The 21,648-nt window shown below is 43.7% G+C and overlaps 1 protein-coding gene across 4 annotated transcripts in view; it reads right to left on the bottom strand.

Annotated features, from left to right (window-relative positions):
* smarca2 (SWI/SNF related BAF chromatin remodeling complex subunit ATPase 2) overlaps positions 1-21,648 on the bottom strand; it is a 159,754-nt gene that overhangs the window by 87,587 nt on the left and 50,519 nt on the right. For all 4 annotated transcript variants that reach the window (XM_045695465.2, XM_082961596.1, XM_082961597.1 and 1 more), the window contains 7 exons: positions 15,968-16,094; positions 15,588-15,761; positions 12,505-12,678; positions 11,485-11,658; positions 11,265-11,315; positions 9,624-9,754; positions 9,469-9,526 (listed from right to left, as the gene is read on the bottom strand). In XM_045695465.2, the coding sequence (XP_045551421.1) occupies positions 9,469-9,526; positions 9,624-9,754; positions 11,265-11,315; positions 11,485-11,658; positions 12,505-12,678; positions 15,588-15,761; positions 15,968-16,094 (889 nt within the window). The remainder of the gene's footprint in view (positions 1-9,468; positions 9,527-9,623; positions 9,755-11,264; positions 11,316-11,484; positions 11,659-12,504; positions 12,679-15,587; positions 15,762-15,967; positions 16,095-21,648) is intronic.

Below are 21,648 nucleotides of genomic sequence, written 5' to 3'. Positions count from 1 at the left end.
AATGATAATTATTTTCCTGACACTGGTCACAGACCTAAACAAGATTACTTTGAATATAGCCTAAAGGAGCGTGATAAAATCATTGTTTCGGAGTCCGTTTTTGACATGCCGGGAGGCAATTCTGACCTCTCGAAAGAACTGTTACATTTATCTAAGCGCCAGACGAGAACGCATCTACATATAGTCACTCTTAGTGATTACGTGCGTCAAGGCATTATTCCACGGGGACTCAGGTGGCAAAAAGAGCCATCATTGGGACAGAGCACAGATGATTTCTGTGAGCGCTGGTGTGCCATCCTGAACAAGTGCTCTATTGATTTAATGACATTAATTGTTGACCAGTTGAAAAAGGATTTTAGTGAAATGGATAATACGATTAAAGACAAACGCACAGCTCTACAAATAGCTGTTAATGATGATGGCATATTCAATGAACTGATGAAAACTAACCAAGCGCTCCAGGACAAGCTGTCTACAGAAATAAAGGAACTTAAAATCAAGAAATTCAACCAAGACAAAAAAGACAAGGCCGAGGATAAAGTCTACTTTTGGAGAAACCCTGACAAAGGAGGTCCTGCTCCTCTCCATGGCAGACGTAGGAGGGATGACACTTACTTTGATCCACCCCCGTCTGACCAACACTCTACAACCAGCGCCTCATCGGCTTCCAGTGACAGTTTTTTATTTAACGAGAGACTGGGCCAACGGAAGGGCGTAGTTGGCCGCAGGCACGCGCATCGACGAGATGCCGCACCCAACGGGGTAAGAAGAAACGACTATCAGAGGCAGAGGAGACCGTTCACACGGTCCCAGAACCCACGGGACTGAGTGTCTTTAATTTATCAAGCAAGATATTGAGCCCTGCCCATGTCTCTTTGCTTAATAAAGGGTTATCTTTTGTGCCTACAACACAGTGTAACGATTTTGACGTTAAGGTAGACATGTTCAAGTTTTTTAGAAACATCCGTTTAAGGGAATACTTTAGCTCCCCTAATCCTGACATTTCTATTGAACCAGTAGGTTACTTACCTCTACATACTCCGACTCCTTTTAGAAGCAAGAGTTATTTTGTACCTCCAGCCAATCGCAATCACTCTATCGAGACATATTGCAGACTTGTTGAAAAAGATGTTGCTCATCTCCTTAAGAATAAACAGGAGTTCAAATCTTTCCATAATTTATCTAAGGATGAAAAACAAGCTTTGCTTGATTTACAATCCGATACGTCAGTCCTTATTCGTCCTGCTGATAAGGGTGGGTCGGTTGTACTCATGGATAGGACAGCTTATGTAAATGAGTGTCATAGACAACTGCTTGACAACACCTTTTACAAGAAACTCAGAAGTGACCCTACTTCCCAATTTCAGAATACTATCTTTACTGTCCTAGATGGTTATTTAAATTCTGGTCAGATAACCAAAAAAGAATATGACTTTCTGGCCATTCAACACCCTAAAATTGCCACTTTCTATACTTTGCCGAAATTACACAAGAATGTTACAAACCCTCCAGGGCGGCCTATTGTAGCGGCATTGATGCAGTAACGGCCCCTCTATCTACTTTTGTTGACTTTTTTATTAGACCACTCGCAGAACAGCTCCCCTCCTTTGTAAAGGACACCAGCAGTATGATATCTATCATTGAATCTCTTGATCCTCTGCCCGAGAACACCTTGTTAGTTACTTTTGATGTTGAGTCGTTATACACAAATATTCCACACGAGGGCGGTATTGAAGCCATGGAACATTTTCTTCTGCAACGTGACCCTAATGAACTACCTTCCAGTGCCTGCATTATAACATTGGCTGAAATAGTACTCACACATAACTATTTCATGTTTCTAAATAATTTCTTTATTCAGACGAAGGGTACTGCTATGGGATCCCCCATGGCTCCTAACTATGCTAATTTGTATGTGGGTTACATGGAGAAACAATCCATTTTTAACCCTCTCAAAAATGTTTTCTTGCCTAACATCATTATTTGGAAACGGTATATTGACGATATTTTTGTTCTATGGAGGGGTGATGCAGAACTGCTCCAGGCATTCCATGCTTTTCTTAACTCCTGTTCTGAACATTTGAGATTTACTATGCAATCTGATATACGTCAAATCAGTTTTCTTGATCTTCTGATCGTGTGTGAAAATAATGTTCTATATACTGATCTTTACAGGAAACCTACTGATCGTAACAGTTTGTTGAGGGCTGATAGTTGTCACCCACTTCCCTTGAAAAATAGTTTGCCCTACAGCCAATTCTGTCGAATCAAAAGAATTTGTATAAAACAATCAGATTTCGACAGAAATATGGCTGAGATGCAGGATAAGTTCAAGGAGAGGGGGTACAACAATGATCAGTTTAATATTGCCATTGAGAAAATACAAAACGAGACATGAACTTTTTCAAGGTCAGTCTCGCAAAAAGACGCATTCTTGCGTTCTCACTACCCGCTATTCAAAGTGCTCTGAACAAATTAAAGGAATCGTTCACAAAAATTGGCACATTCTGAAATATGATGATAGTCACGGTAATGTGTTTTCTGACCTTCCCCTGGTCGTATTCTCGCGGGTCAGAAATCTCAGAGACCAATTGGTACACTCTGATTTACCACCCCAAGATATTCCTGAATGTCTATTTGCGCCCATACTGGATGGAAATTACAAGTGTAATGGCTGTGCTCAATGCAATGGCACTTATGAATGTAGATCCTTCAAACACCCCCAAACAGGGAAATCTATCCCAATTAAAAGTGTTATTACGTGTTCCACTAAGGCAGTTATTTATCTTATAACTTGTCCGTGTGGTAAAAATTATGTGGGTAAAACAAAGCGTGAATTAAAAGTACGTATCTCAGTGCATCGTAGCACCATTAGGTGCAAAAACTTGACTTACCCAGTTGCGGCCCACTTTTTGGATGCAAACCATTCGATTTCGTCTCTGCGTTATATTGGCATCGAACATGACACCCTCCCGAGGAGAGGGGGTGACCTTGATAATTTATTGTTAAAACGAGAGGCTGCCTGGATCTTTAATTTAAAGACCCTTGCTCCCTTCGGTCTCAACATAGACTTTGATCTGAAGCCATTCTTGTGATTATTGTGATTTTGCCATTGTAATTGTTTGTTAGATACATTTTAGACTACAAATGCTATGATCGTATGCTATCCATTTGTTTGTCTTTTTGTATGTTCTTTGTATGCCATTTTTTTTTTTATATTTGAGTTAACCAATGATATTAGGCCACACTTGGCCATGATTACAAACACCTGTGTGTCTCTTGACACTATATAAATGACTCATCTCGCAGTGTTTGTGATGATACCCTGATGAAGACAGCTTTGCTGTCAAAACGTTGGTTATTAAATTTTTGCATCTGAGCTCTTAAGAGTGTGCGGCTTTCCCTTATTTTCTAATTAGATCGGAGGGAACCTGATATTAGATAAAGGGAACCTGATATTAGATCAGAGGGAACCTGATATTAGATCAGAGGGAACCTGATATTAGATCAGAGGGAACCTGATATTAGATCAGAGGAACCTGATATTAGATCAGAGAAACCTGATATTAGATCAGAGGAACCTGATATTAGATCAGGGGAACCTGATATTAGATCAGGGGAACCTGATATTAGATAAAGAACCTGATATTAGATAAAGGGAACCTGATATTAGATAAAGGGAACCTGCTATTAGATAAAGAACCTGATATTAGATAAAGGGAACCTGATATTAGATAAAGGCAACCTGATATTAGATAAAGGGAAGCTGATATTAGACAAAGTGAACCTGATTTTAGATAAAGGGAACCTGATATTAGATAAAGAACCTGATATTAGATAAAGGGAACCTGATATTAGATAAAGGGAACCTGATATTAGATCAGAGGAACCTGATATTAGATAAAGGGAACCTGATATTAGATAAAGGGAACCTGATATTAGATAAAAGGAACCTGATATTAGATAAAGGGAACCTGATATTAGATAAAGAACCTGATATTAGATAAAGAACCTGATATTAGATAAAGGGAACCTGATATTAGATAAAGGGAACCTGATATTAGATAAAGGGAACCTGATATTAGATAAAGGGAACCTGATATTAGATAAAGGAAACCTGATATTAGATAAAGAACCTGATATTAGATAAAGAACCTGATATTAGATAAAGGGAACCTGATATTAGATCAGAGGAACCTGATATTAGATAAAGGGAACCTGATATTAGATCAGAGGGAACCTGATATTAGATAAAGGGAACCTGATATTAGATCAGAGGGAACCTGATATTAGATAAAGGGAACCTGATATTAGATAAAGGGAACCTGATATTAGATAAAGAGAACCTGATATTAGATAAAGAGAACCTGATATTAGATAAAGAACCTGATATTAGATCAGAGGAACCTGATATTAGATAAAGGGAACCTGATATGAGATAAAGGGAACGTGATATTACATAAAGGGAAGCTGATATTAGATAAAGAGAACCTGATATTAGATAAAGAACCTGATATTAGATCAGAGGAACCTGATATTAGTTAAAGGGAACCTGATATTAGATAAATAACCTGATACTAGATAAAGAACCTGATATTAGATAAAGGGAACCTGATACTAGATAAAGGGAACCTGATATTAGATAAATAACCTGATACTAGATAAAGAACCTGATATTAGATAAAGGGAACCTGATACTAGATAAAGAACCTGATATTAGATAAAGGGAACCGGATATTAGTTAAAGGGAACCTGATATTAGATCAGAGGAACCTGATATTAGATCAAGGGAACCTGATATTAGATAAAGGGAACCTGATATTAGATAAAGGGAACCTGATATTAGATAAAGGGAACCTGATATTAGATAAAGGGAACCTGATACTAGATAAAGAACCAGATATTAGATCAGAGGAACCTGATATTAGATCAGAGGAACCTGATATTAGATCAGAGGAACCTGATATTAGATAAAGGGAACCCGAGTGAACAACTAACACAACAATTACATACTTATTTAATTTATGTCATAAACAAAGTTATGAAACACCCAATGCCCCTGTGTGAAAAAATAACTGGTTGTGCCATTTTTAGCTGTAATGACGCCAACCAAACACTTCCTGTAGTTGTTGATCAGTTTCTTCGTGTCGCTGGGGAGTAATTTTGGCCCACTCTTTCATACCTTCCATGCAGAACTGCTGTAACTCAGTGACATTTGTGGGTTTTCAAGCGTGAACGAGCTGCTCGTTTCAAGTCCTGCCACAACATCTCAATTGGGATTAGTTCTGGACTTTGACTAGGCCACTCAAAATCTTCAAATGTTGGTTTTTAGCTGTTTTCACGTAGAGATGATTGTGTGTTTTGTATCATTGTCTTGCTGCATGACCCAGCTGTGCTTCAGCTCCCAGACGGATGGCCCGACATTCTCCTGTAGAATTCTCTGCCACAGAGCAGAATTCATGGTACCTTCTATTAAGGCAAGTCGTCCAGGTCCTGAGGCACCCATCGCGTCCAAAAAGTTGACTCAAATTTGCCAAAAAAGCACCTCGAAGATCCTAGATGATCATCAAGACTCTTGGTAGAATGTTCTATGGACAGATGAGTCAAAAGTATAACTTTTTGGAAGAGATGGGTCCCATTATGCCTGGCCTAAAACCAAACACTGCATTCCACATTAAGAACCTCATATCAAAGGTCAAGTGTGATGTTGGTAGTGTGATGGTTTGGGGATGCGTTGCTGCCTCAGGACCTGGACCACTTAGGTGTTGCATAACTTTGTTAATTAAATCAATAAAATAAGTATCTTTTTTTTGTTGTTATTTGTAAACTCAGGTTCCCTTTATCTAATATTAGGTTTCGACTGAAGATCTGACAACATTCAGTATAAAAAATATGCAAAAAAAGAAAATCAGAAAGGGGGCAAATACTCTTTCACGGCACTGTACGTTAACCTGTTGGGTCTAGGGGGCAGCATTTGCACGTCTGGATAAAAAAAATGTACCCGATTTAATCTGGTTACTAATCCTACCCAGTAACTAGAATATGCATATACTTATTATATATGGATAGAAAACACTCTAAAGTTTCCAAAACTGTTTGAATGGTGTCTGTGAGTATAACAGAACTCATTTGGCAGGCAAAACCCTGAGACATTTTCTGACAGGAAGTGGATACCTGATGTGTTGTATTGACTTTAAAGCTATCCCATTGAAAAACACAGGGGTTTAGGAATATTTTGGCACTTCCTATTGCTTCCACTAGATGTCACCAGCCTTTACAAAGTGTTTTGAGTCTTCTGGAGGGAGATCTGACCGAACAAGAGCCATGGAACGGTGATGTCCCATTAGACACCTGGCGCGCTACTTCATGTTGGGTACCCTCGTTCCAATACGTTATAAAAGGCTATGCATTCGTCCACCTTGAATATTATTCATGTTCTGGTTAAAAAAGGCCCTAATGATTTATGCTATACAACGTTTGACATGTTTGAACGAACGGAAATATATTTTTTCCCCTCGTTCATGACGAGAAGTCCGGCTGGCTTACATCATGTGCTAACGAGACGGAGATTTTTGGACATAAATGATGAGCTTTTTTGAACAAAACTACATTCGTTATGGACCTGTGATACCTGGAAGTGACATCTGATGAAGAGAATCAAAGGTAATGGATTATTTACATAGTATTTTCGATTTTAGATCTCCCCAACATGACGTCTAGTCTGTATCGCAACGCGTATTTTTCTGGGCACAGTGCTCAGATTATTGCAAAGTGTGATTTCCCAGTAAGGTTATTTTTAAATCTGGCAAGTTGATTGCGTTCAAAAGATGTAAATCTATAATTCTTTAAATGACAATATAATATTTTACCAATGTTTTCTAATTTTAATTATTTAATTTGTGACGCTGACTTGACTGCCGGTTATTGGAGGGAAACGATTTCCTCAACATCAATGCCATAGTAAAACGCTGTTTTTGTATATAAATATGAACTTGATAGAACTAAAAATGCATGCATTGTCTAACATAATGTCCTAGGAGTGTTATCTGATGGAGATTGTAAAAGGTTAGTGTATCATTTTAGCTGGTTTTATGGTTTTGGTGACCCTGTCTTTGACTTGACAAAACATTACACACAACTCTTGTAAATGTACTGTCCTAACATACTCTAAATTTATGCTTTCGCCGTAAAACCTTTTTGAAATCGTAAAACGTGGTTAGATTAAGGAGATGTTTATCTTTCAAATGGTGTAACATAGTTGTATTTTTGAAAAATTTGAATTTTGACATTTATTTGGATTCAAATTTGCCGCTCTTGAAATGCACCTGCTGTTGATGGAGTGCACCACAGGTGGCACGCTAGCGTCCCACCTAGCCCCAAGAGGTTTTAAAAGCTCCTCCACAGAGGACATACCGCAAATTCCGGACTATAAGCCGCAACTTTTTTCCCAGCTCTGAACCTCGCGGCTTAAACAATGACGCGGCTAATATATGGATTTTTCCCGCTTTCTATTTTTTTTTCTCCAAAAAAACATTCTGTGACGTGCTCAGTTTTTTGGCGGCATGAAGCTTTCATTAGACCAATGAAATTGCCGAACGGGTTAAGGTCAAACAACTTTTTTGTTTACTGTTTAGATTAAATCGAGCGCTCTCAAACTTCCCATCATTCTGATTACGGTAGTCATTTTGTCACCCTCATGGCAAAGACACGGAGAAGTGCATATGATGCAGCTTTCAAGTTGAAGGCGATTGATCTGGCTGTTGGAAAAGGCAATAGAGCTGCTGCACGGGAGCTTGGTCTTAATGAGTCGATGATAAGACGTTGGAAACAGCAGCGTGAGGAACTGACTCAGTGCAAAAAGACAACTAAAGCTTACTGCAAATTTTTTAGTTTTTGTTACAAGCCGTGTTTCGTTAAAGCCTATTTATTTTTGTTACAAGCCGTGTTTCGTTAAAGCCTGTGTAAAGTTCATTTGTTTCAATGTACCGGTAGGCACCTGCGGCTTATAGACATGTGCGGCTTATTTATGTTCAAAATAATATATCTATTTTTTAATTCAGTGGGTGCGGCTTATATTCAGGTGCGCTTAATAGTCCGGAAATTACGGTGCTTAGGAAGAAGGGAAGATGACAGGAGGCTGTTTGAAGCCCTAATGAAGCTAAGTAAAGACAAAAGGAGTCAGACATCTGTAGGAGCTGACAGCTGAGGGGAGTAGTGGGCTGTCACTGTGTAGAGGTCTGGTGTAGGAGGGTTTGGCTCATAACTCTATGGGCTGTCATTATGTAGAGGAGGGTTTGACTCATTATAACGCTATGGGCTGTCATTGTGTAGAGGTCTGGTGTAGGAGGGTTTGACTCATTATAACTCTATGGGCTGTCATTGTGTAGAGGTCTAGTGTAGGAGGGTTTGACTCATAACTCTATGGGCTGTCATTGTGTAGAGGTCTGGTGTAGGAGGGTTTGACTCATTATAACGCTATGGGCTGTCATTGTGTAGAGGTCTGGTGTAGGAGGGTTTGACTCATTATAACTCTATGGGCTGTCATTATGTAGAGGAGGGTTTGACTCATTATAACTCTATGGGCTGTCATTGTGTAGAGGTCTGGTGTAGGAGGGTTTGACTCATTATAACGCTATGGGCTGTCATTGTGTAGAGGTCTGGTGTAGGAGGGTTTGACTCATTATAACTCTATGGGCTGTCATTATGTAGAGGAGGGTTTGACTCATTATAACTCTATGGGCTGTCATTGTGTAGAGGTCTGGTGTAGGAGGGTTTGACTCATTATAACGCTATGGGCTGTCATTATGTAGAGGAGGGTTTGACTCATAACTCTATGGGCTGTCATTGTGTTGAGGTCTGGTGTAGGAGGGTTTGACTCATTATAACTCTATGGGCTGTCATTGTGTAGAGGTCTGGTGTAGGAGGGTTTGACTCATTATAACGCTATGGGCTGTCATTATGTAGAGGTCTGGTGTAGGAGGGTTTGACTCATTATAACGCTATGGGCTGTCATTGTGTAGAGGTCTGGTGTAGGAGGGTTTGACTCATTATAACGCTATGGGCTGTCATTGTGTAGAGGTCTGGTGTAGGAGGGTTTGACTCATTATAACGCTATGGGCTGTCATTGTGTAGAGGTCTGGTGTAGGAGGGTTTGACTCATTATAACTCTATGGGCTGTCATTGTGTAGAGGTCTGGTGTAGGAGGGTTTGACTCATTATAACTCTATGGGCTGACATTGTGTAGAGGTCTAGTGTAGGAGGGTTTGACTCATTATAACTCTATGGGCTGTCATTGTGTAGAGGTCTGGTGTAGGAGGGTTTGACTCATTATAACTCTATGGGCTGTCATTGTGTAGAGGAGGGTTTGACTCATTATAACTCTATGGGCTGTCATTATGTAGAGGTCTGGTGTAGGAGGGTTTGACTCATTATAACGCAATGGGCTGTCAGCTTTACTGAGACGCTCACCTCGTCCTCAAACTCTGAGCCGCTCTCCTCACTGTCTGACCTTGGGGCTACTTCATACCTGAGTTCAAAAGAAGGAAAATGACTGGTTACAAGTCAAACAAAATAATACAACAAACGAAAAGATCAATAATGTAGGACTTTCTCATGTCTCTTACCCAGGGTTCATCTCTAGCCAGGCCTCTAACTGTGACGACTTGGGGGCGTCGAGTCCCTGCAGAACCTTCCCTGTTTCTGTCTGGATCACTTTGACTGGCAGCTCACTCATCTGACTGCTCTCATCCATGGGCTGGAGGGACAACAGACCATTACTACAGACATCATCCACAACACACTATTACTACAGACATCATCCATGGGCTGTAGGGACAACACACCATTACTACAGACATCATCCATGGGCTGTAGGGACAACACACCATTACTACAGACATCATCCATGGGCTGGAGGGACAACAGACCATTACTACAGACATCATCCATGGACAACACACTATTACTACAGACATCATCCATGGACAACACACTATTACTAGACATCATCCATGGACAACACATCATTACTACAGACATCATCCATGGGCTGTAGGGACAACACACTTTACTACAGACATCATCCATGGACGACACACCATTACTACAGACATCATACATGAGCTGTAGGGACAACACACTATTACTACAGACATCATCCATGGACAACACACTATTACTACAGACATCATCCACAACACACCATTACTACAGACATCATCCATGGACAACACACCATTTCTACAGACATCATCCACAACACACCATTACTACAGACATCATCCATGGACAACACACCATTAATACAGACATCATCCACAACACACCATTACTACAGACATCATCCATGGACAACACACCATTAATACAGACATCATCCATGGACAACACACTATTACTACAGACATCATCCATGGACAACACACTATTACTACAGACATCATCCATGGACAACACACTATTACTACAGACATCATCCATGGGCTGGAGGGACAACACACTATTACTACAGACATCATCCATGGCCAACACACTATTACTACAGACATCATCCATGGGCTGGGGGGACAACACACTATTACTACAGACATCATCCATGGACAACACACTATTACTACAGACATCATCCATGGACAACACACTATTACTACAGACATCATCCATGGACAACACACTATTACTACAGACATCATCCATGGACTGTAGGGACAACACACTATTACTACAGACATCATCCATGGACAACACACTATTACTACAGACATCATCCATGGACTGTAGGGACAACACACTATTACTACAGACATCATCCATGGACAACACACTATTCCTACAGACATCATCCATGGACAACACACTATTACTACAGACATCATCCATGGACAACACACTATTACTACAGACATCATCCATGGACTGGAGGGACAACACACTATTACTACAGACATCATCCATGGACAACACACTATTACTACAGACATCATCCATGGACAACACACTATTACTACAGACATCATCCATGGACAACACACTATTACTACAGACATCATCCATGGACAACACACTATTACTACTGACATCATCCATGGACAACACACTATTACTACAGACATCATCCATGGACAACACACTATTACTACAGACATCATCCATGGACTGGAGGGAAAACACACGTATTTAGCCACTACAGAAGTCAATGAAACTGGTACAAAGAGATGTTTAAGGACCATCAACATTCAGTCTATAGAGTTGTGTTATAATCTTACCTCTCCGTCAGGCCCGATGCCGCTCATCCCTTCCCCGCTCTCATCAATATTCTATGGGTCAGATAGGACAGGACAGGTGAGCACAGGTACATTAACAGGAAGCTGCTAGTGACACAGAACAAAATCTCACAGATCTATAATGATGTTGCTAACACGGTATCAGTGCTTCCCCAGACAGATGTCATTGTGTCTCCAGATTTGAACTGTGACCAACTCTCACCTTCTTCTTCTGCTTTTTCTTCTTCTTCTTCATGTTGGCGGCCTGTGCAGCCTTGTGTTCGTAGACTAGGTCAGTGAGGTTAGCTACGTACTCGTCAGTCTGCTGCAGCAGATACGCCAGACGCTTGTCCTTCTTCTGGTCGATCAGCTTCCTGTAGCCCTCCTCATCCTCCGCCTGCACAGACAGGGAGTTTAAAGGTTAGAGGTCAACAGGGGAAACGAAGGGACTAACCCTAAAAGCTTCCTGTAGCCCTCCTCATCCTTCACGCCTCATCCTCCCCTCTAACTCACCATGAGTCTCCTCATCCTCCCCTCCTCATCCTCTCCTCCTCCTCTCCTCCTCATCCTCTCCTCCTCCTCCCCTCCTCATCCTCTCCTCCTCATCCTCCCCTCCTCATCCTCTCCTCCTCCTCATCCTCTCCTCTAACTCACCATGAGTCTCCTCATCCTCTCCTCCTCCTCCACCCCTCCTCATCCTCCCCTCCTCATCCTCCCCTCCTCCTCATCCTCTCCTCCTCTCCTCCCCCTCTCCTCCTCCTCTCCTCCTCCTCCCCTCCTCATCCTCCCCTCCTCATCCTCTCCTCATCCTCCCCTCCTCCTCCTCTCCTCCTCCTCTCCTCCTCCTCCTCATCCTCTCCCTCATCTCCTCCTCATCCTCTCCTCCTCCTTCTCCCCTCCTCATCCTCTCCTCCTCCTCATCCTCCCCTCCTCTCCTCCTCATCCTCTCCTCCTCATCTTCTCCTCCTCATCCTCCCCTCCTCATCCTCTCCTCATCCTCTAACTCACCATAAGTCTCCTCATCCCCTCCTCCTCCTCCTCCCCTCTTCGTCCTCCCCTCCTCATCCTCTCCTCCTCCCCTCCTCATCCTCTCCTCTAACTCACCATAAGTCTCCTCATCCTCCCCTCCTCTTCATCCTCCCCTCCTCATCCTCCCCTCCTCATCCTCTAACTCACCATAAGTCTCCTCATCCTCTCCTCCTCTTCATCCTCCCCTCCTCATCCTCATCATCCTCTAACTCACCATAAGTCTCCTCATCCTCTCCTTCTCGATCCTCTCTGTCTCTTTCTTCTGTTCTCTCTCTGTGTTAGTGTGCCAGGTGGTGATGGCCTTGTTCTGTTTCTGCATCTTGGCAGTGATAGAGCGGTGGTAGTCCTTAAAGTCCTTGGCATGCTGCAGGATGCTGTTCAGATACTCCTGAGAGCGAGACAAAGGAAGAACATGTTACCATGTGAAACAGAGGGGAAACATATTATTAGGGCTGAGACGGTAATTTGTTAACTGTGACATTGGCGGTTTTGGATGAAAATAAAATAACCGTAAAAACCATAAATAAAATGTTTTAGCAGCTTTATTTAATGTAGATATACGTTACCCATAGGAGGAGTGTTAACTAATGATATTATTTAGCTAACTTAGTGTGTCTATTAAAATGGATACATTCAGTCCAGTCCCCCTCCCAACTATCTACGCCACAATCAGAAAGTCCGCTATGTGCGCTGGGTGGGGTGTGGCTAAGAGAGAATCTTTGAAGATCAATTCAGTTCATTGAATAGGGGTGGGATAAAAAGTAGGGACTGGGGGTACCTATATATATTATAGCTTATAGGGTGGGGGTAGATGGGTAGCCTCTGCCCTTCACCTCTGGTCTTTTTCATTGTTCAATAGATCGGAGGAGTTAGTTGAAAAAGATGGCTCTCGTAGCAACAGAAAAACATAGCATTGCCTATTTGGGCACATTTGGGTTTCAAACCTAATGAAGATGGAGAACCAGATGACTTGCACCAGTCTGTTTGCAGAATAAGCGCAAAAACATAACTATGAATCCCAGCACCACACCACTTCTTCGTAACCACCTGTGGATTAACCACCCTGCGGCCTGCAGTGACTTCAGAAAGTATTCAGACCCCTTCCCCTTTTCCACATTTCGTTACGGTACAGCCTTATTGTAAAATTTATTAAAAAATATATATATATATACACACACAATACCCCATAATGACAAAGTGAAAACAGGTTCAGACAGGTGGGATGCAAAAGGCACATGACATCCCGCTTGTAGTTTGCCAAAAGGTACCTAAAGGACTCTCAGACCATGAGAAACTGGTATCTGGTCTGATGAAACCAAGATTGAACTCTTTGGCCTGAATGCAAAGAGTCACATCTGGAGGAAAACCTGGCACCATCCCTACGGTGAAGCATGGTGGTGGCACCATCCCTACGGTGAAGCATGGTGGTGGCAGCATCATGCTGTGGGGATGCTTTTCAGCGTTAGGGACTGGGATAGTCAGGATCAAGGGAAAGATGAATGGAGCAAAGTACAGAGAGATCCTTGATGAAAACCTGCTCCAGAGCGCTCAGCACCTCAGACTGGAGCGAAGGTTGACCTTCCAACAGGGCAATGACCCTGAGCACACAGCCAAGACAACGCAGGAGTGGCTTAGGGACAAGTCTCTGAATGTCCTTGAGTTGCCCAGCCAGAGCCCAGACTTGAACCCGATCAAACATCTCTGGAGAGACCTGAAAATAGCTGTGTTGCGACGCTCCCCATCCAACCTGACAAAGCTTGACAGGATCTGCAGAGAAGAATGGGAGAAACTCCCCAAATACAGGTGTGCTAAGCTTGTAGTGTTATACCAAAGAAGACTCGAGGCTGTAATCGCTGTCAAAGGTGCTTCAACAAAGTACTGAGGAAAGGGTCTGAATACTTGTGTAAATAAGGTATGTTTTAAATTTGATATACACTTGCAAACATTTCTAAAAACGTGTTTTCACTTTGTCATTATGGGGTATTGTGTGGAGATTGATGTGGGAAAAAAAACAATTTAATCCATTTTAGAATAAGGATGTAACGTAAAAAATTTGGGAAAAAGGGAAGGGGTCTGAATACTTTGTGAATGCACTGTATGCCCAACTTGGGTTAGCCACCATGGCTGTTGCTGCCTCGCCATCCACATCTGGCCAGCGGCAGCTCAGCGTGGCAGCCTTTGCCCGAGGCACAAAATACAAACAGGACACGGATAAATGGCAAGCACTGACAGACAGTTTAACGCGTTACTTAGCTGTAGGAATGGTGCCCTTCAGAACGGTGGAGAAACCTGCCTTCAAAGAAATCCTCCATTAATTTTGTCAAACTATACGAGTTACCGGGCAGAAAGTATTTATCTGAAACAACGGTCCCTACCTTGTTCAACAAGGTGACGGTTCAGACAGAGCTAAAGGAAGTGGATTTTGTTACACTGACCACCGTCTGTACGTCACCGTCTGTTCAGTGAAGCCTATGGCTGACTTCACTGATGTTCTCTCTGGTGAGGATTGCGTCCCCGTCTCGTCAAGCCTGGTCTCCAGTTACTGATGGGAGATCTGCTAAAGCCCGACTTCATCAACAACACCGACCTAACACAAAGCCTCAAAAGGAAGATGTCCAGTGTGCTCGAGGACAATTACAGCCTACCGACAATAACATACCTTTTTGTCCAAGTTTTCCCTCCTGGATCCAAGATACAGAGGCAAGAGGATGATTTGAAGGAGACAAGAAAAGTACTCCTGAAAGAGATGGTGGCAGAGGGAGGCTGGGTGGTGGCGCTACTGCTGCTAATGGGGGAGATGATGACTCGAACGATGGAGTGAGTCCGCCACCATCTGCCAAGAAAAGGAATTCCTCCAGAAGCGATGGGTCCAAACCACTGCCGCTGTACTTCCCTGTTTTGCTAGCACCGACTGGAATATGTTCCGAGATTCATCCAATGGCATTGAGGAGTGTGTGTGTGTGTGTGTGTGTGTGTGTGTGTGTGTGTGTGTGTGTGTGTGTGTGTGTGTGTGTGTGTGTGTGTGTGTGTGTGTGGGTGTGTGTGTGTGTGTGTGTGTATTCACGGTGTGCCGTGAGGTGTGTTATCTGTTGTATTAATCAGATTTTACTGCTATCTTGGGTTATCTGATGAGAGACTTGTAGTAGAGACTTGTAGTACTGTGTGCTTCCCATAGTCTGCTCTGGACTTGGGGACTGTGAAGAGACCTCTGGTGGCATGTCTTGTGTGTGTTGAACAGAGAGTTTGGTGTTTTTGTAATTGAAATGGAACAGGTAATTGTCCACAGAGTCCACTCACCTGGTGTTTCTGTCTGCGTTTCCTCTCCTGTTCCATCTTCTGCTGTTTCTCCAGTTTCTCTGTCATGCGAGCCTCCCTCAGCGTCTGGCGCTTGCTCCTCTTGTAAGCCTTGGAGTTCAGGGCTGTCTCCAGGGTGGTGTCTTTACGCATACACTGGACCACATCCTGACGCAGCTATAGGAGGAGAGGAGGAATGTGTATGAAATTAGGAAAATGGTAACCATTGGTTTAAAGAGGTAGCTAGCTACAATAACTATCTAATACATGACAATGATGGCCTGGTGTCTTTCAAATTGGGTGATGATGGTATTGTTAGTCTGCGTCTAGATGTTTGTGTAGCCTACATGTCGTTAGAAGTGTTCATGAAGATGACGTCATACCTGTCGTTGGAAGTTGAGAAGTCTCAGAGCCTTGAGCTCCACCGTGGCTTTACTCCTCAGGTCCGGAGGCAGAGCTCCAGGTAGACTCTCCAGCTCCCGGATCCGGTGGGCGATACGAGCCTGCAGCCTGAGGAGGAGAGAATGATGAGGTAGTGCCCATGAGGAATGTGGTAGGATGCTGATGAGGTAGTGCCCATGGGGAGAGTGGTAGGATGATGATGAGGTAGTGCCCATGGGGAGAGTGGTAGGATGATGATGAGGTAGTGCCCATGGGGAGAGTGGTAGGATGATGATGAGGTAGTGCCCATGGGGAGAGAGGTAGGATAATGATGAGGTAGTGCCCATGGGGAGAGTGGTAGGATAATGATGAGGTAGTGCCCATGGGGAGAGTGGTAGGATGCTGATGAGGTCGTGCCCATGGGGAGAGTGGTAGGATAATGATGAGGTAGTGCCCATGGGGAGAGTGGTAGGATAATGTTGAGGTAGTGCCCATGGGGGAGAGTGGTAGGATGATGATGAGGTCGTGCCCATGGGGAGGAGAGATCAGACACTATCAGGTAGGGAGAGATCAAGTAGGGAGATAATAGGTACCATCAGGTAGGGAGAGATCAGATACTCTCAGGTAGGGAGAGATCAGGTACTATCAGGTAGGGAGAGATCAGGTACTATCAGGTAGGGAGAGATCAGGTACTATCAGGTAGGAAGAGATCAGATACTATCAGGTAGTGAGAGATACTATCAGGTAGGGAGAGATCAGGTACTATCAGGTAGGGAGAGATCAGGTACAATCAGGTAGGGAGATATACTATCAGGTAGGGAGAGATCAGGTACTATCAGGTAGGGACAGATCAGATACTATCAGGTAGGGAGAGATCAGATACCATCAGGTAGGGAGAGATCAGGTACTATCAGGTAGGGAGAGATCAGGTACTATCAGGTAGGGAGAGATACTATCATGTAGGGAGAGATCAGGGAGAGATCAGGTACTATCAGGTAGGGAGAGATCAGATACTATCAGGTAGGGAGAGATCAGGTACTATCAGGTAGGGAGAGATACTATCAGGTAGGTAGAGATCATGTACTATCAGGTAGGGAGAGATCAGATACTATCAGGTAGGGAGAGATCAGGTACTATCAGGTAGGGAGAGATACTATCAGGTAGGGAGAGATCAGATACCATCAGGTAGGGAGAGCTCAGGTACCATCAGGTAGGGAGAGATCAGGTACTATCAGGTAGGGAGAGATCAGGTACTATCAGGTAGGGAGAGATACTATCAGGTAGGGAGAGATCAGGTACTATCAGGTAGGGAGAGATCAGGTACAATCAGGTAGGGAGAGATACTATCAGGTAGGGAGAGATCAGATACTATCAGGTAGGGAGAGATCAGGTACTATCAGGTAGGGAGAGATCAGGTACTATCAGGTAGGGAGAGATCAGGTACTATCAGGTAGGGAGAGATCAGATACTATCAGGTAGGGAGAGATCAGGTACTATCAGCTGGGAGATATCAGGTACCATCAGGTAGTCAGAGATCAGGTACCATCAGGTAGGGAGAGATCAGGTACTATCAGGTAGGGAGAGATACTATCAGGTAGGGAGATATCAGGTACTATCAGGTAGGGAGAGATCAGGACCTATCAGGTAGGGAGAGATACTATCAGGTAGGGAGAGATCAGATACTATCAGGTAGGGAGAGATACTATCAGGTAGGGAGAGATCAGATACTATCAGGTAGGGAGAGATCAGGTACTATCAGGTAGGGAGAGATCAGGTACTATAGGTAGGGAGAGATCAGATACTATCAGGTAGGGAGAGATACTATCAGGTAGGGAGAGATCAGGTACTATCAGGTAGGGAGAGATCAGGTACAATCAGGTAGGGAGAGATACTATCAGGTAGGGAGAGATCAGGTACTATCAGGTAGGGACAGATCAGATACTATCAGGTAGGGAGAGATACTATCAGGTAGGGAGAGATCAGATACCATCAGGTAGGGAGAGATCAGGTACTATCAGGTAGGGAGAGATACTATCAGGTAGGGAGAGATCAGGTACTATCAGGTAGGGAGAGATCAGGTACTATCAGGTAGGGAGAGATCAGATACTATCAGGTAGGGAGAGATCAGGTACTATCAGGTAGGGAAAGATCAGATACCATCAGGTAGAGAGAGATCAGGTACTATCAGGTAGTGAGAGATCAGGTACCATCAGGTAGGGAGAGATCAGGTACTATCAGGTAGGGAGAGATACTATCAGGTAGGGAGAGATCAGGGAGAGATCAGGTACTATCAGGTAGGGAGAGATCAGGTACTATCAGGTAGGGAGAGATACTATCAGGTAGAGAGAGATCAGATACTATCAGGTAGGGAGAGATCAGGTACTATCAGGTAGGGAGAGATCAGATACTATCAGGTAGGGAGAGATACTATCAGGTAGGGAGAGATCAGATACCATCAGGTAGGGAGAGATCAGGTACTATCAGGTAGGGAGAGATACTATCAGGTAGGGAGAGATCAGGGAGAGATCAGGTACTATCAGGTAGGGAGAGATCAGGTACTATCAGGTAGGGAGAGATACTATCAGGTAGGGAGAGATCAGATACTATCAGGTAGGGAGAGATCAGGTACTATCAGGTAGGGAGAGATCAGGTACTATCAGGTAGGGAGAGATCAGATACTATCAGGTAGGGAGAGATACTATCAGGTAGGGAGAGATCAGGTACTATCAGGTAGGGAGAGATCAGGTACTATCAGGTAGGGAGAGATCAGGTACTATCAGGTAGGGAGAGATCAGATACTATCAGGTAGGGAGAGATACTATCAGGTAGGGAGAGATCAGATACCATCAGGTAGGGAGAGATCAGGTTCTATCAGGTAGGGAGAGATACTATCAGGTAGGGAGAGATCAGGGAGAGATCAGGTACTATCAGGTAGGGAGAGATACTATCAGGTAGGGAGAGATCAGGTACAATCAGGTAGGGAGAGATACTATCAGGTAGGGAGAGATCAGGTACTATCAGGTAGGGACAGATCAGATACTATCAGGTAGGGAGAGATACTATCAGGTAGGGAGAGATCAGATACCATCAGGTAGGGAGAGATCAGGTACTATCAGGTAGGGAGAGATACTATCAGGTAGGGAGAGATCAGATACCATCGGGTAGGGAGAGATCAGGTACTATCAGGGAGGGAGAGATACTATCATGTAGGGAGTGATCAGGGAGAGATCAGGTACTATCAGGTAGGGAGAGATCAGGTACTATCAGGTAGGGAGAGATCAGATACTATCAGGTAGGGAGAGATACTATCAGGTAGGGAGAGATCAGGTACTATCAGGTAGGGAGAGATCAGGTACAATCAGGTAGGGAGAGATACTATCAGGTAGGGAGAGATCAGGTACTATCAGGTAGGGACAGATCAGATACTATCAGGTAGGGAGAGATACTATCAGGTAGGGAGAGATCAGATACCATCAGGTAGGGAGAGATCAGGTACTATCAGGTAGGGAGAGATACTATCAGGTAGGGAGAGATCAGATACCATCGGGTAGGGAGAGATCAGGTACTATCAGGGAGGGAGAGATACTATCATGTAGGGAGAGATCAGGGAGAGATCAGGTACTATCAGGTAGGGAGAGATCAGGTACTATCAGGTAGGGCGAGATACTATCAGGTAGGGAGAGATCAGGTACTATCAGGTAGGGAGAGATACTATCAGGTAGGGAGAGATCAGGTACTATAAGGTAGGGAGAGATCAGGTACTATCAGGTAGGGAGAGATACTATCAGGTAGGAAGAAATCAGGTACTATAAGGTAGGGAGAGATCAGGTACTATCAGGTAGGGAGAGATACTATCAGGTAGGGAGAGATCAGGTACTATCAGGTAGGGAGAGATACTATCAGGTAGGGAGAGATCAGGTACTATAAGGTAGGGAGAGATCAGGTACTATCAGGTAGGGAGAGATACTATCAGGTAGGAAGAGATCAGGTACTATCAGGTAGGGAGAGATCAGATACTATCAGGTAGGGAGAGATACTATCAGGTAGGGAGAGATCAGGTACTATAAGGTAGGGAGAGATCAGGTACTATCAGGTAGGGAGAGATACTATCAGGTAGGAAGAGATCAGGTACTATCAGGTAGGGAGAGATACTATCAGGTAGGGAGAGATCAGATACCATCGGGTAGGGAGAGATCAGGTACTATCAGGTAGGGAGAGATACTATCAGGTAGGGAGAGATCAGGTACTATAAGGTAGGGAGAGATCAGGTACTATCAGGTAGGGAGAGATACTATCAGGTAGGAAGAAATCAGGTACTATAAGGTAGGGAGAGATCAGGTACTATCAGGTAGGGAGAGATACTATCAGGTAGGGAGAGATCAGGTACTATCAGGTAGGGAGAGATACTATCAGGTAGGGAGAGATCAGGTACTATAAGGTAGGGAGAGATCAGGTACTATCAGGTAGGGAGAGATACTATCAGGTAGGAAGAGATCAGGTACTATCAGGTAGGGAGAGATCAGATACTATCAGGTAGGGAGAGATACTATCAGGTAGGGAGAGATCAGGTACTATAAGGTAGGGAGAGATCAGGTACTATCAGGTAGGGAGAGATACTATCAGGTAGGAAGAGATCAGGTACTATCAGGTAGGGAGAGATCAGGTACTATCAGGTAGGGAGAGATACTATCAGGTAGGGAGAGATCAGATACCATCAGGTAGGAAGAGATCAGATACTATCAGGTAGGGAGAGATAGTATCAGGTAGGGAGAGATCAGATGCTATCAGGTAGGGAGAGATCAGGACCTATCAGGTAGGGAGAGATACTATCAGGTAGGGAGAGATCAGATACTATCAGGTAGGGAGAGATACTATCATGTAGGGAGAGATCAGGTACTATCAGGTAGGGAGAGATCAGATACTATCAGGTAGGGAGAGATCAGGTACTATCAGGTAGGGAGAGATACTATCAGGTAGGGAGAGATCAGGTACTATCAGGTAGGGAGAGATACTATCAGGTAGGTAGAGATCAGGTACTATCAGGTAGGGAGAGATCAGATACTATCAGGTAGGGAGAGATCAGGTACTATCAGGTAGGGAGAGATACTATCAGGTAGGGAGAGATCAGATACCATCAGGTAGGGAGAGCTCAGGTACCATCAGGTAGGGAGAGATCAGGTACTATCAGGTAGGGAGAGATCAGGTACTATCAGGTAGGGAGAGATCAGGTACTATCAGGTAGGGAGAGATCAGGTACTATCAGGTAGGGAGAGATACTATCAGGTAGGGAGAGATCAGATACTATCAGGTAGGGAGAGATCAGGTACTATCAGGTAGGGAGAGATCAGGTACTATCAGGTAGGGAGAGATCAGGTACTATCAGGTAGGGAGAGATCAGGTACTATCAGGTAGGGAAAGATCAGATACCATCAGGTAGGGAGAGATCAGGTACTATCAGCTGGGAGAGATCAGGTACCATCAGGTAGTGAGAGATCAGGTACCATCAGGTAGGGAGAGATCAGGTACTATCAGGTAGGGAGAGATACTATCAGGTAGGGAGAGATCAGGTACTATCAGGTAGGGAGAGATCAGGTACTATCAGGTAGGGAGAGATACTATCAGGTAGGGAGAGATCAGATACTATCAGGTAGGGAGAGATCAGATACTATCAGGTAGGGAGAGA

This window comes from Salmo salar, chromosome 15 (assembly GCF_965601325.2).
Source record: "Salmo salar chromosome 15, fSalSal1, whole genome shotgun sequence".
In the NCBI taxonomy this organism is placed as follows: domain Eukaryota; kingdom Metazoa; phylum Chordata; class Actinopteri; order Salmoniformes; family Salmonidae; genus Salmo; species Salmo salar.
Note: the sequence above shows the minus strand (reverse complement) of the source record. Positions and strands in the feature narration are given on the sequence as shown.